The 12,667-nt window shown below is 45.3% G+C and overlaps 1 protein-coding gene across 5 annotated transcripts in view; it reads right to left on the reverse strand.

Moving 5' to 3' along the window:
- Nucleotides 1-12,442, reverse strand: part of Med15 (mediator complex subunit 15) — a 63,919-nt gene extending 51,477 nt beyond the window's left edge. For all 5 annotated transcript variants that reach the window (XM_042666142.1, XM_042666146.1, XM_042666144.1 and 2 more), the window contains exon 1: nt 12,292-12,442. In XM_042666142.1, the coding sequence (XP_042522076.1) occupies nt 12,292-12,359 (68 nt within the window). In that variant the 5' untranslated portion in view covers nt 12,360-12,442. The remainder of the gene's footprint in view (nt 1-12,291) is intronic.
- Nucleotides 12,443-12,667: the final 225 nt, after the last annotated feature.

The raw sequence follows: 12,667 nt of genomic DNA on the forward strand, positions 1-12,667 counted from the left end.
GACCTTAAAAGAACTAAAAGAGCTGAAGAAGCCCTATAATCTCTATTTTGGTGCTAGTCTGGAACTATACCCCCCCCCCACACCCCCAGTTCCAGCTAGAAAAGTTGCCACTAGGCAAGCACATGACAGGGATGTGGTCTGCTAGCCCAAGACATTGTGGAAATGCTTCTCACGTGGTTTTGTGGTATTGAGATAGGGAGCCCCAGCTTTTAGAGAAGATCTGTGCTCAAGCACTCACAGTTGAAATCAGATGGTGTCTGGAACACAGTTTAAAATAGTTCAGGAGGGGGAGGGGGGTGAGTGGGTGTAACAAACACTGGCCATATGTTAACTCTCTGGGAAACCACTTTTCTATTATCTTTATTTCTGGAAATGCTTTAAAAAAAAATCACAGTGGAACTTTTGCTCATAAAAGTCAAATGCTTATCTCAAGCTTGTAGAATGGGCATATATGGTCCACACCTTTTGTGAACATGGGCTGTGGGCACACAGGAACCAAGAGCCAGAGCCCATCTAGGCAAAGAACACAGCCTGAGCTGTGAGAAAGCCACAAATCAAAACCAGACATACAACCTAGTTCCATTTACAAAGTATATGTGTGTATGTATCTACTTATTAATAGATACTCATATGAAGTTATAAACAAACACCGAGTTGGAGGAAATATATTAATATGTCAGGACTGGCCACGTCTGGAAGGAAAGATTATGGAAAACACCTTCCTGTTTTTCAGTCCTCTACAATGTTATCTGGAAGGGAATAAAGCACTACACCCAAAGCCCTGATTCTAACCAAAACAGGCCGCTGCAGATGCTGAGCAGCTTCTTTGAGACTGATAGCCTAGCTGCAATGTGCCCAGCCTATGATCCCACAGTCCTTTTCCACATCTGCTCTATCTACCACAGCAAGCACCACTCTAGGACCTTTAGTTTAGGTATGCCCCCTCCAACTGGGTAGACAGGAAGATTCATGTTCCTTTGGGGAGCTGATCTTTCAGGCCTGCTTTTTGCACAACTGGCTGCTGGCCATGTCTCCTAGGAAGAGTTGGCAATGCCACCCACTCCCCATAAAATCTCACAATCAGTAGTCAGGGCTATTTCCCTACAGGAATGCATACCTATCTTCCTCCTCCTTTGTTCTGCAAGCTCCTGCATGTACCCCTGACATACACACACACACACACACACACACATCAGGACATCATACCACCTTTTACACACACACATACACACAAAATCAGGACAACATACCACCTTTTCCCTTCCTTGTAGACTCTCTTTTCTGTGTCATAAAACTATTTTTCCAATCCTACTGCCACTATTTCCAGGGGGTGTATGAAATGTGAATGTGTACTCTAAATCAACAAGGTTGCTGGGTGTCAGTGGCTCATACCTGAAACTAGCTACTCAGGAGGCTAAGATCAGAGGATGTGGGTTTGAAGCTATCTCTAGTTAACTAGCAAAATACTAGACTGGAGACATGGCTCAAGTAATAGTTGAACATTAGTCATGAGCAAACCAGCCAAGCTAGAGCACCAGGCTCTGAGTTCAAGCCACCTACTCCCAACACAAAACAAAAAACTTAAGAGTTTTTGTTTGTTTGTGCTTGATAATGCTAGGTGCTGATACCAATATGAAACTCCTCCACATTACTGGAGGGATATAAATTGGTATTCCCTTAGTTTTTTTTTTTGTTGGTTTTGTTGGTTGAGCCAACAGAACAGAGAATGGGCAATTTCTGACTAAAAGAGAAAAAGGGGCTGGGAAGGTGGCTCAGTGGTAGAGCGCTTGCCTTGCATGCATGAGGCCCTGGGTTTGATTCCTCAGCACCACATAAGCAAAAAAAAGAAAAAAAGCCAGAAGTGGCGCTGTGGCTCAAGTGGTAGAGCGCTAGCCTTGAGCTGAAGAGCTGAGGGATAGCGCCTAGGCCCAGAGTTCAGGCCCACGACTGGACCCAAAGAGAAAGAGTCTGAAGTTCCTCAGAGGTGGACAAAGTTAGAAGCTATCTTAAAAGGATGGTCTACTGCAGAGGACCTACAGGGTGACTTTCCAGCTAGCTGTGGCACGGACAAGATTTATTTCATTAAAAAGTTCTGAATATAAAAGGAACCTATATTCATTTAAAAAAATGCATAAGCTTAGGTTTGTCTTAAAAATTGCAAAGAAAACTAAATTGAAATTACTTGTGACCAGCTAACGATCACTAAGAGAATTTGGACTGTGTTTTTTGTTTTGTTGTTGGTTTGTTTTTTTTTTTTTTGTCGGTCATGGGGCTTGAACTCTGGGCCTGGGCCCAGTCCCTCAGCTCTTCAGCTCAAGGTGAATGCTCTACCATTTGAGTCACTGTGTCACTTCTGGTTTTCTATGGTTTGTTGGAGATAAGAGTCTCACGGACTTTCCCGCCCGGGCTGGATTTGAACCATGATCCTTAGATCTCAGCCTCCTGAGTAGCTAAGATTACAGGTATGAGCCACCGGCACCTGGCTTCAGCCTGCTTTTGCTAGTTTACTCATTCTGATAGGCGATCAGAGCTGGGCATTGGTGGCTCATGCTTGTAATCCTAGCTGCTCAGGAGGCTGAGTTCTGAGGATTGCAGTTCAAAGCCAGCCTGGGCAGAAAATGTTCATGAGACTCTTTTTTTTGTTTTTTTTTTTTGCCGGTCGTGGGCCTGTACTTTGGGCCTGGGCGCTGTCCCTCAGCTCTTCAGCTCAAGGCTAGCGCTCTACCACTTGAACCACAGTGCCACCTCTGGCTTTTTTTTTCTGCTTATGTGGTACTGAGGAATCGAACCCAGGGCCTCATGCATGCAAGGCAAGCACTCTACCACTGAGTCACCTTCCCAGCCCTTCATGAGACTCTTATCTCCAATTAACCAGCAAGAAGTCAAAAGTGGAGTTGTGGCTCAGTGGTAGAGCGCTTGTCTTACATGCCTGAGGCCCTGGGTTTGATTCCTCAGGACCCCATAAGCAAAAAGAAAAATGCCGGAAGTGGCGCTGTGGCTCAAGTGGTAGTATGCTAGCCTTGAGCTGAAGAGCTGAGGGACAGAGTTCAGGCCCCATGACTGGACCCTCCCCCCCACCCAAAAAAAAAAAAAAAAAAAGCTCAGGGATAGTGCCCAGGCCCTGAGTTCAAGCTCCGGATGGTACCAAAAAGAAGAAGAAGAAGAAAAAACCTCCCAGGTCACTGTCACCAGGTACATAGAATCTATCATCTATAGTTAAGCTAACCAAGCTCCCTTAATCACTTGTTTAAACATTCATCTTCTCAGATGATTTGTTATCCTCATCCCCTCCTAATATCATGTCTTTGGGGAAATGCCTAAGGAAATAAGACATTATTATAAGATTACCAGAATAAAGACTATTACAAAGGCCTGATAGCAAAAAATGGCCCTAATTCATGATTTGGTTAGCCTGCTTACCAACCAAGTATGTTACTGCCATCTTCACCAAAGATAACTACCCCCAATAGGTAAGCCCCAATCACCACATGGGTGCTCTGAAACCCTATGCTGATGGATCCATGAATCCTCAAAACCACATAGGCTCAAAAACCAATCATGCTGTCCCTTCCCTGAGATTAATGGGAAACAAATTTTCAAACAATCTAATGGCAAACGTACCTCTTTACCTATTGTGTGGGCAGAAGTAGGGGGCAGGGTAGGGACGTTTAGTCTCTTGGGAAGGAGGTCTGCATACTTAGCTGCAGGAAGAATGGGGTCTTTCAGTTAAGGGAACAAACTACATTCAGAACAGCCAGGGGCTAGAGCTGAGTTCATTTGAGGATCCACAGGAAGCTTGGTAGGATACCCTGTGGAGTGGAGGGCAGGCAAATACAGACTCTGGAGAAAGGATCAAGATTCATGAGTAGAATCCATACCTGTGGACAATCATTAAAAGGCTCTAAGACTCAGACAATTGGTAGAATGTCAAATATAAGAAACAGTAATTGGTAATTGCTGAAGCTGAGTGGTATGTGGCCATAAAGGTCTTTTTAAAAATTAGAATTGCTTAAAAAATTTTCCCTGGGTATGTAATTGAAACTTTTAGCCGAAAGACTGCAGGGATTTCTGGTCCTCTCATGACAATAACAGGCAGATAATCATTTAAGTCCCTGTCCTTTCTACCTGAGATCACCCAGCAAGAGTTTCCATTTAGCCACAGCTGCATGATCACATGGTGATGGGGCTTACCTACTGGGTAGGGGATAGAGATGGCAGTAACACACATGAAGATGTAGGCAAACTACAAAATCAACTAGGAACACAAAAATTAGGAGCATTTTTTCATCTAGCAGAAAATGGATAGACAGATAGGCAGCAGCAACACGTTGCTGGGGTCATTTACAAAAGTTGGTGGTGGGGCTCAGGGACAGGCGGTAGCCTATAGCAGAGGTCAAAGATCAATGGGGGCTTATAGGCTAGCTCTTCCTCCACTCTTTGGAGTCTAATGATACAAGGGAAATTGCTAAAATTACAAATAGCTGGCTCTTTCCCCCAGTGCACTAAGCTGAATCCTTAAGTTTTCCTGTCTTTCAAATGCATCTAAGTGCATCTAACTTTAGGAGTGGTGGACATACCCATAATCTTGGCACTCAGAATAATCTCAAGCTTGAGAACAGCCTCACCTACATGGCAAGACACTGACTCAAATAAATAAATAAATTTATGAATTAAATAAACCAGCCAGGTTCTGGGGGCTCACACCTGTAATCCTAGTTACTCAAGAGGTGGGGACCTGGAGACTGTGGTTCAAAGCCAGTCCTGGTCAAAAAAAAAGTCCGAGACACTCCATCTCCAATTAAATAGTCAAATGCTACACTGGAGGTGAGGCTCAAGTGATAAAGGGTCAGCCATGAGCAACCAAGCTGACAGTGAAGAGCACTGAGTTCAAGCCCCAGTACCAGCACAAAAACTAACAACAAATCAAAACAGAAAAAAGTACATCTATTGTTAGGGCAAGTATGAAGAGGTAAAGTCAACATAAATCTACTCCTGCCACAGGGATTGACAAAGATGCCCACATACATTATGTGAGTCACTGTTGCTGAAAAGACTCAGGACTCCTGAGAAAATGACTGAGAATGCATCACTTCACTCATCACTATTCATCTACTGACTCAAAAATCACTTTGGGTTACCCATCAGGAGCAGCGCTATCAGGGAACTGGGGCTGTAGAGATGAGCAAAAGGACACAGTATCTGACCCCAGAGAGCACATATGCTGGAGATGGGTTACACACAGACGTCTGTAAGCCAGTACACTCACTTAAACTGACACTAGGCTATGAACAAGACAAGGGACTCAGAAACCTCCCTGCTAGAAAATAAGGGTCAAAATGGCCTAAGACTGTTGGGAGACCTGAGTAGAAAAGCCTTAGAAAAAGCTTGGTCAAGATTTCCTGGCCTCTGCCCTGTAAGGACCCACAAGCAGGATCTGGACTTGCAAGTCTAAGGGTGCTACTCCCCATCCCTCAAGTGAAGGCCTCCCAAGCTATGTGAAGCTGCTATTTCCTTGTTAGTTTTCTTTGCTCCTTGTGTTGCTTTGTTTTCTTTCTGCCTAAAAAGCACTTGATTTTCTGCTTGTGGTCCAAGCCAAACTCATTTTCTAGGTGTGAAACCTGGAGCTCACATCTCCCCAGGAGCTTCATCAGAACAGGTGGCTTTCTCATCTGCCTTGGCTTTTCCTCATGCTCCTCCCGGCCTCTCCTGGCACTGAACCAGAGACTCAATACAGAGCTGTCCTTCCCTAACTGTATCTTCCAAAAAACATTTACTGGTTAGCTCAACAAGCATTTACTTACTTGTAATCTAAGTATAATCTAATGAACTGAGGGGTATAAGAAATAAAAGCCTCAAGAATAGGAAGGCAGGACATGTGAGGAAATCTTTTTTCATTCCCTGTATACCTATTTTCTGCAAACTTTCTCTACAGCAGACATAGCACTATTGCAACAGACATACATTTGTTCTTTAGGAGTCTGAAGTCTACAGACATGCTAGGTTTAACCCAGAAATCCCCTAAGTTTCAAGCCCCCCCAAAGCCCTACTCAGGGGCACTAAGGGGACCTTATCCCAAGGTCTCTACAGGGAGAGGTGGTGTTCGATGAAGAGCTGATCTGAATCAACTGTTTTCTTCCTACCTGCCTCCTATAAATTTCCTTAACAGTCAAGTCCCCTAGCCAGACTTGGGGTATCGTCTTCACTGATCAATGATAAGGAATCTCCTATTCCTGCAAGGATATAGAAGGAAGCATTAGAGAGCTCAACACAGAGTCCTCAGGCTTCTGCAGCAGCTTGCATAGATTTTTTTCCCCCCCAGTCCTGGTGCTTGAACCTTGGGGCTGGTTCCTGTCCTTGAGCTCCTTTTGCTCAAGGCTAGCACTCTACCATTTGAGCCACAGCTCTACTTCTGGCTTTTTCTGTGAATAATTGAAGATAGTCTCTGGGACTTTCTGGACTGGGCTGGCCTTGGGCCAGAACTCTCGTATCTCAGCCTCCTGAGTAGCTATTTTTTTTTTGCTTGTCCTTAGACAAGAACTCATGGCGTTGTTCCTGAGCTTCATTTACTCAAGGCTAGCACTCTACCACTTGAGCCATATAGCCCCACTTCCATTTTTTTTTGGGGGGGAGGGGTAGTTTAGTGGAGATAAGAGTCTCACAGACTTTCCTGCCTTGCCTGGCTTTGAACTGAGATCCTCAGATCTCAGTCTCCTGATTAGCTAGTATTACAGGCATGAGCACTGGTACCCAGCTAGAAACTTATTCATTGTCCTTCCCAGGGACTCCTATTATTTCACAGGTAAGGGATACATTCAGAAAGGTTAAATAGTTTCAAAGCCCCACAGCTAACAGGTGGGGAAAGGGGGTTCAAGAACTTTACAACACACAATAGTTCAGGTAAAGAATGCCCACTGTAGTATGAGAGAGGACTCTGGTAGCCCCTAAGGGCTTTCTCCTGCATTCTTCCATGTTACTAAGTACTGGGGTCCCATGGAAAACTAAAAGGAGCTGATTAAAACCTATCAGAGGGATGACCCACTGCAGACATGGCTGGAGTGGGGCAGGAAAGGATCCTAAGTATTTGATACTGAGGCAGATACCTAAAGGAAGACAAGAAGCTTCTCAAGAAACAGTGGGAAGAATAGTACCTGTTTCTGAATATCTTAAATACATTGATAATATTGTTTTGAAAGAGAACAGGAACTGGAGGTAGAGCGCAGTGGGGAGTGTAAAAGCTTAGCATGAACAAGGCCCTCAGTTCAACCTCTGGCACCATAAACAAATAAGTAGATAGACAGAGGGACCAAAGAAAGAGGTTGGCATCTTTAAGAAGTGGAAGGAGGGGCTGGGAAGGTGGCTCAGTGGTAGAGCGCTTGCCTTGCATGCATGAGGCCCTGGGTTCGATTCCTCAGCACCACATAAGCAAAAAGAAAAAAGCTGGAAGTGGCGCTGTAGCTCAAGTGGTAGAGCGCTAGCCTTGAGCTGAAGAGCTGAGGGACAGCGCCCAGGCCCAGAGTTCAGGCCCCACAACCAGACCCCCCCCCCCAAAAAAAAAAGAAGTGGAAGGAGCCAGGTGCTGGTGGCTCATGCCTGTCATCCTGGCTACTCAGGAGGCAGAAATTTGAGGATGGAGGTTCAAAGCCAACCCGGGCAGGAAAGTCTGTGAGACTCTTATCTTCAATTAACCACCAGAAAAACAGAAGTGGCACTGTGACTCAAATAGTAGAGTGCTTTCCTTGAGATGAAGAGCTCAGGGATAGGGTCCAGGCCCATAGTTCATGTCCCAGGACCGACAAAAAAAGGAAGTGGAAGGAAAGCTATGTTCATACTTGTAATTCTAGCTACTCAGATGGCTAAAATCTGGAGGATTGAAGTTCAAAGCCAGTCTCAGCAGGAAAGTCTGGATTGGAGGTATGGCTCAAGTGGCAGAGATCCATCAGTGAACAAGAATGAGAGGCCCTGAGTTCAATTTCTGGTACCACCACAATAAGAAATTTAATATTTTTTTTTTGTTGGTCCTGGGGCTTGAACTCTTGGCCTGGGTGCTGTCCCTCAGCTCTTCAGATCAAATCTAGCTCTCTACCACTTGAGCCATAGCACCACTTCCGGTTTTCTGAGTGGTTTATTGGAGATAAGAGTATCACGACTTTTCCTGCCCGGGCTGGCTTTGAACCGTGATCCTCACATCTCAGCCTCCTGAGCAGCTAGGATTACAGGCATGAGCCACCAGTGCCTGGCTTAAATTGTTTTTTAAGTGTAAGGAGGCTGGAGGTGTGGTTCAAGTGGTGAAATCGCAGCCTAGCAGGTACAAAGCCCTGAGTTCAAACTCTAGTACCACCAAAAAAAAAAGAGAAATGTTCTGAACAAAGTTAGCCAATGATAATTACAATTACATATATATATTATAAAAACAAAAGTAGAAGGACATGAGAGTGGAACAGGGTGGGAAATGTAAGAGGATAAATGAGGCCAGGCTGAGGGGCTAGTTCAGCAGCTGGAGTTTTTTTTGGTAGTGCTATGTCATTGGTGAGTAGTGGCATGAGCCCCTTGGGTTACATATCATCATCCTCACCTGTGTTGCTGGGGGAGGAAGGACTAACAGAGAACAGTGAGCGAAGTAGCACTCTAAAAGGTTCAAAAGGGGAACTAGAAGTATGACTCAAGTAGTAGAATGCCAGCCTTAAGCAGGAGTTGGAAGGAGGCGGGAGCAAAAGACCCTGAATTCAAGCTCCAGTACTGGCTGGCACGCACACACATACACGCGCGTGCACACGCCCAGAAAGGCAGTCACAATAGAGGACAAACAAGATTACAGAGACTCCTCACATGGGCTGGATAGTTTATTATAACTCTTCTAAGCAACTCCAACACAAAATCACTTTTTCTCAGTGGGAGCTAGAAACTTGATCAACCTATGCTCTTAAGCCTTGTTTCCCAGGCTCTTTCATGGTAGATCTTCAAAGGCTGAGTGGAGACAAGCAAATTGATGATCACATGGCTTTCCCTGCTATTGAAACTGCCCAGATTTTGTTTTGTTTTTTTCAGTTGTGGGGCTGAAACTCTGGGCTTGGGCGCCATCCCTCAGCTCTTCAGCTCAAGGCGAGCGCTCTACCATTTGAGCCACAGCACCACTTCCAGTTTTCTAGTGATTTATTGGAGATAAGAGTCTCACGGACTTTCCTGCCCAAGCTGGCTTTGAACCATGATCCTCAGATCTCAGCCTCCTAAGTAGCTAGGATTACAGGCATGAACCACCAGCACCTGGCTTTTGCTCTTTTTTTTTTTTGGTGAAAATACTGTACAGAGGGGTTACAATTGCATGGGCAAGATAATGAGTACATTTCTTATCAAGCATTGTAGCCTCCTCCTTTGTTTTCCCTTCCCATCCCATCCTCCCCCCACCCCACCCCCTTCATTTTTTTTTTAAAGCAGTGTTAACTACTGACTTCAGGAATTCATGTTTTGTCACTGAACTATGACTCCAGCTCTGTGCTTTCATTTCTCACCTACTATAAATCACTTGAGTTCAAAGTGCTTCTTTAAGCAGCCAACTTTGAGCAACAGCATAAGAACTGAAAGTCACAACTAACGTGTGGAATACCTAAAACAAATATTCTTTAACCCTGGAACACAATCAAGGGAACAGGAAAGTGAACCCTACAGAGGAAACAAATTTCAGAATTGAAAACACCCCTAACACATCAGAAAGCAACCAAGTTGTGGTAGGACTATGTCCCTTCCCCTTCCCCTTCAGAGATACAATCCCTAATCTCTGAAACCTATGAATATGCTACATACTGTAACAAAAAGGACTTTACAATGTAATTAAGGATACAAACTTTAAAGAGATTATACTGGGCATGACAGGTATAATCTGTAAAATTTAGAAATTTTCTCTAAGTCAGAAATGACTTAGAGGAACCAGCTAGAAAGGGCCACAGAAAAATGAGAAGGAACAATCTGAACAAAAATTGACCCCTGGCAAGCAGCCAAGAAGGAAGGAAAGAGGATACCTCAGTGCAAAGAACAGAATTTAGCCAGGAAGGTAAATGGACTTGAAAGCAAATGTGATCCCAGGGCCTCCAACAAGAAATCTATCTTGCCAATAGCTAGATGCTGGTGGCTCACACCTATAACCCTAACTACTCAGGAAGCTAAGATCTGAAGATTGTAGTTCAGTGCCAATCCAGGAAGACAAATCTCTCCAAAAAACTAGCAAAAAAGCCAGAAATGGAGGTATGGTTCAAGTGGTAGAGCATAGCTATGAGAAGAAAAAGCTGAGTGAGAGTGAAAGGCCCTGAATCCAAGCCCTAGTACCAGAAGAAAACAAACAAAAAAGCGTATCTTGACAACATCTTAATTTGTAGGAGATTCAAATAAGCAAGTGCTTACCTGAACCTGTAATGTATATAAAAATGACCAAATACAAACTTAGTGTTGTTTTAAGATGCTAAATGTATAGTTATTTGTCACTGCAGCAGAAAAACATGCAAGCAGAAATATCTGGCAGAGAAAAGAGAGCATTTCCTGGGAAAATAAAGAGGGTGAATTATGAAGTTTATCTAGTGCCAATCTTATCCAGAAACTGGACTCTTCTCAGCAGCCCAACACTACCTCAATCCTCTCTCTATACTGCTGATTAAGACAAACTTATTTTCCTGGTTCTTCAGTACTGGGCTTTCCCAGAAAAAAAAACCATTGTCCTAGGGGGCCTTTCCAATAAAAACTTAGGAGTAGGTTATCCCTTAAGATTTCACATAGGGATAAGACAAGTGCATTGACAAAACACTTGCTTGCAACTTTGAAAAGTCTGCACAATAGCCCCAGCATAATTTTGTGGCAGGGCCACTCCTTCCTCTATATGGAGTTTTCCCCCAGCATTCAGCCCAGCTTCCTTCCTTCCACATTGTTGCAATCTACCCCCTCCATCCAGCTAGTCATTATTGTTCACACTTTCCCCTTCCGCTGACATCTGTCTTCCTCTTTCAGTTTCTACAACTAAGACCACCTTTTATTATCTCTCCTGTGGGACTGTCATTCCACACCATTTTATGGAATGTTTTGACAGTGATCTAGCAGTGGGGACATACAGAAGAGCCCCATCCCCAAGAGCAAAAACTCCAAATAACTGTCATCTCTTCTGTTCTTACTCACCTAAGGGGACTGGGGAAATCTTCCCAACACTGGCATTTTGCCACCTCAAAACAGATCACATACCACCAAATATAGGTTCAAATTAACATAACAGCCCTATCACTTCTTACCAGCACCTGCTCATCCTCATTTCATTAGCTCTCAAACTTCTTATTCCCCGACCCCAGAACTCAGACTACAACAAGGTCCTTTGTGCAGTAAGTGGTCACATGTCTCCAATTCGCGGCTAGGATTTTTGCCCTTCACATTCCCACCAGTCCTTTTAGGACTCAATTTTTCCTAACGTACTTCCCCCCTCCCTCCCCCACAGGCTGCTCCCAGCTTTCTAAAGCTAACTTACCCCTTTAGCATCCTCATAACAAAAGCACTGGCAAGGCTGTATTTTGTCTGTTCATTTATTCACTGTGGAAGGCGCTGTGTCTTGGGCAATTTTCAGATGGGCACAACACAGCAGAAAGCTCAGTAAAAACTGCTAAGTGAAACAAGCAGTTGGCAGTGAGAGGCTGGAGTTCTGTTGGAACTGGAGCACTAAGCCCAGCTCTTCACTCCCTCCTCCAGAACCCATGATCGCTTGCTGACAGCAGCTTCCTGTCTGTACGCCTTTGGCAAAGTTCATATTCCTTTGATGGGTCCGATGAGTCTCCTTCCCAAATGCCCAAATCTCTACCCTCCCAACCGCATCTTCAATATGCCCTCCACCAATTTTTTCCTCTCATCCTGATGCGCTTTTTTTTTTTGAAGAAGAAACCACGAATCACGTAGACTGGTAAACCCACTAAGGACCGCTTCGTTCCCTTTCCGTATTCAGTGTAAATCAAAGCAGGAGAAAGTCTGCACCCAAAGCACACAAACGACGAATGAGAACGCTCAGGACGATGACTCATAAGCCAGAGCTCGTTGGTTTGCAAGAGTTCGGCCCCAGGAAAGCCAACAAGCAGTCCTAGTCCGCAAAGAATGGAGTAGAAAGCCGAGGACCACACCCTGAGACTCAGCCTGGTCCCCGTCACCCTGGGGCTACCGGCGCCCCCGAGACCCCGCAGGCTCCGACACATCGGTCCACCACGGACCTCGCCCGCCCCGGGAGGAAGGTCCAGCCATCCCGCCCCCTCCCCCAGCCCCCCGGAGGCCCCGGCTCACATTTGACTGACTAGCTTCTGCCGGAAGGCGGCGCTACGCCAGTCGGTCTCTTGACCCGAAACGTCCATGCCGGTAGTCCCACTCCTCACAGCGTGCTTTCCTCGTCTCCGCCGCGGTCGCCTCTACCGCAGCGCCAGGCCCAAACCCGGAAGCCGTCCGCGGCTCTGCTGCTGTGCCGGAAGCATGGAGAGATTGTGGGAAATTGAGTCGCGCGCAAGATCCTATGGGAAATGGAGTTCCAGCTGTGTGGATGGGCTGTCTTGATCCCGCCCTTTCCGCTTTGCCTTTAAGCATCTCCTGGTGCTCAAGAGGCCAGTCTCTCTGCTTCTCTTTCGGTTGTCTAGCGTGGCTGCAACCTCAGATACTCGGACTGGGG

The sequence above is a fragment of the Dipodomys spectabilis genome, unplaced genomic scaffold (assembly GCF_019054845.1).
Source record: "Dipodomys spectabilis isolate Male_0828 unplaced genomic scaffold, ASM1905484v1 ptg000363l, whole genome shotgun sequence".
In the NCBI taxonomy this organism is placed as follows: domain Eukaryota; kingdom Metazoa; phylum Chordata; class Mammalia; order Rodentia; family Heteromyidae; genus Dipodomys; species Dipodomys spectabilis.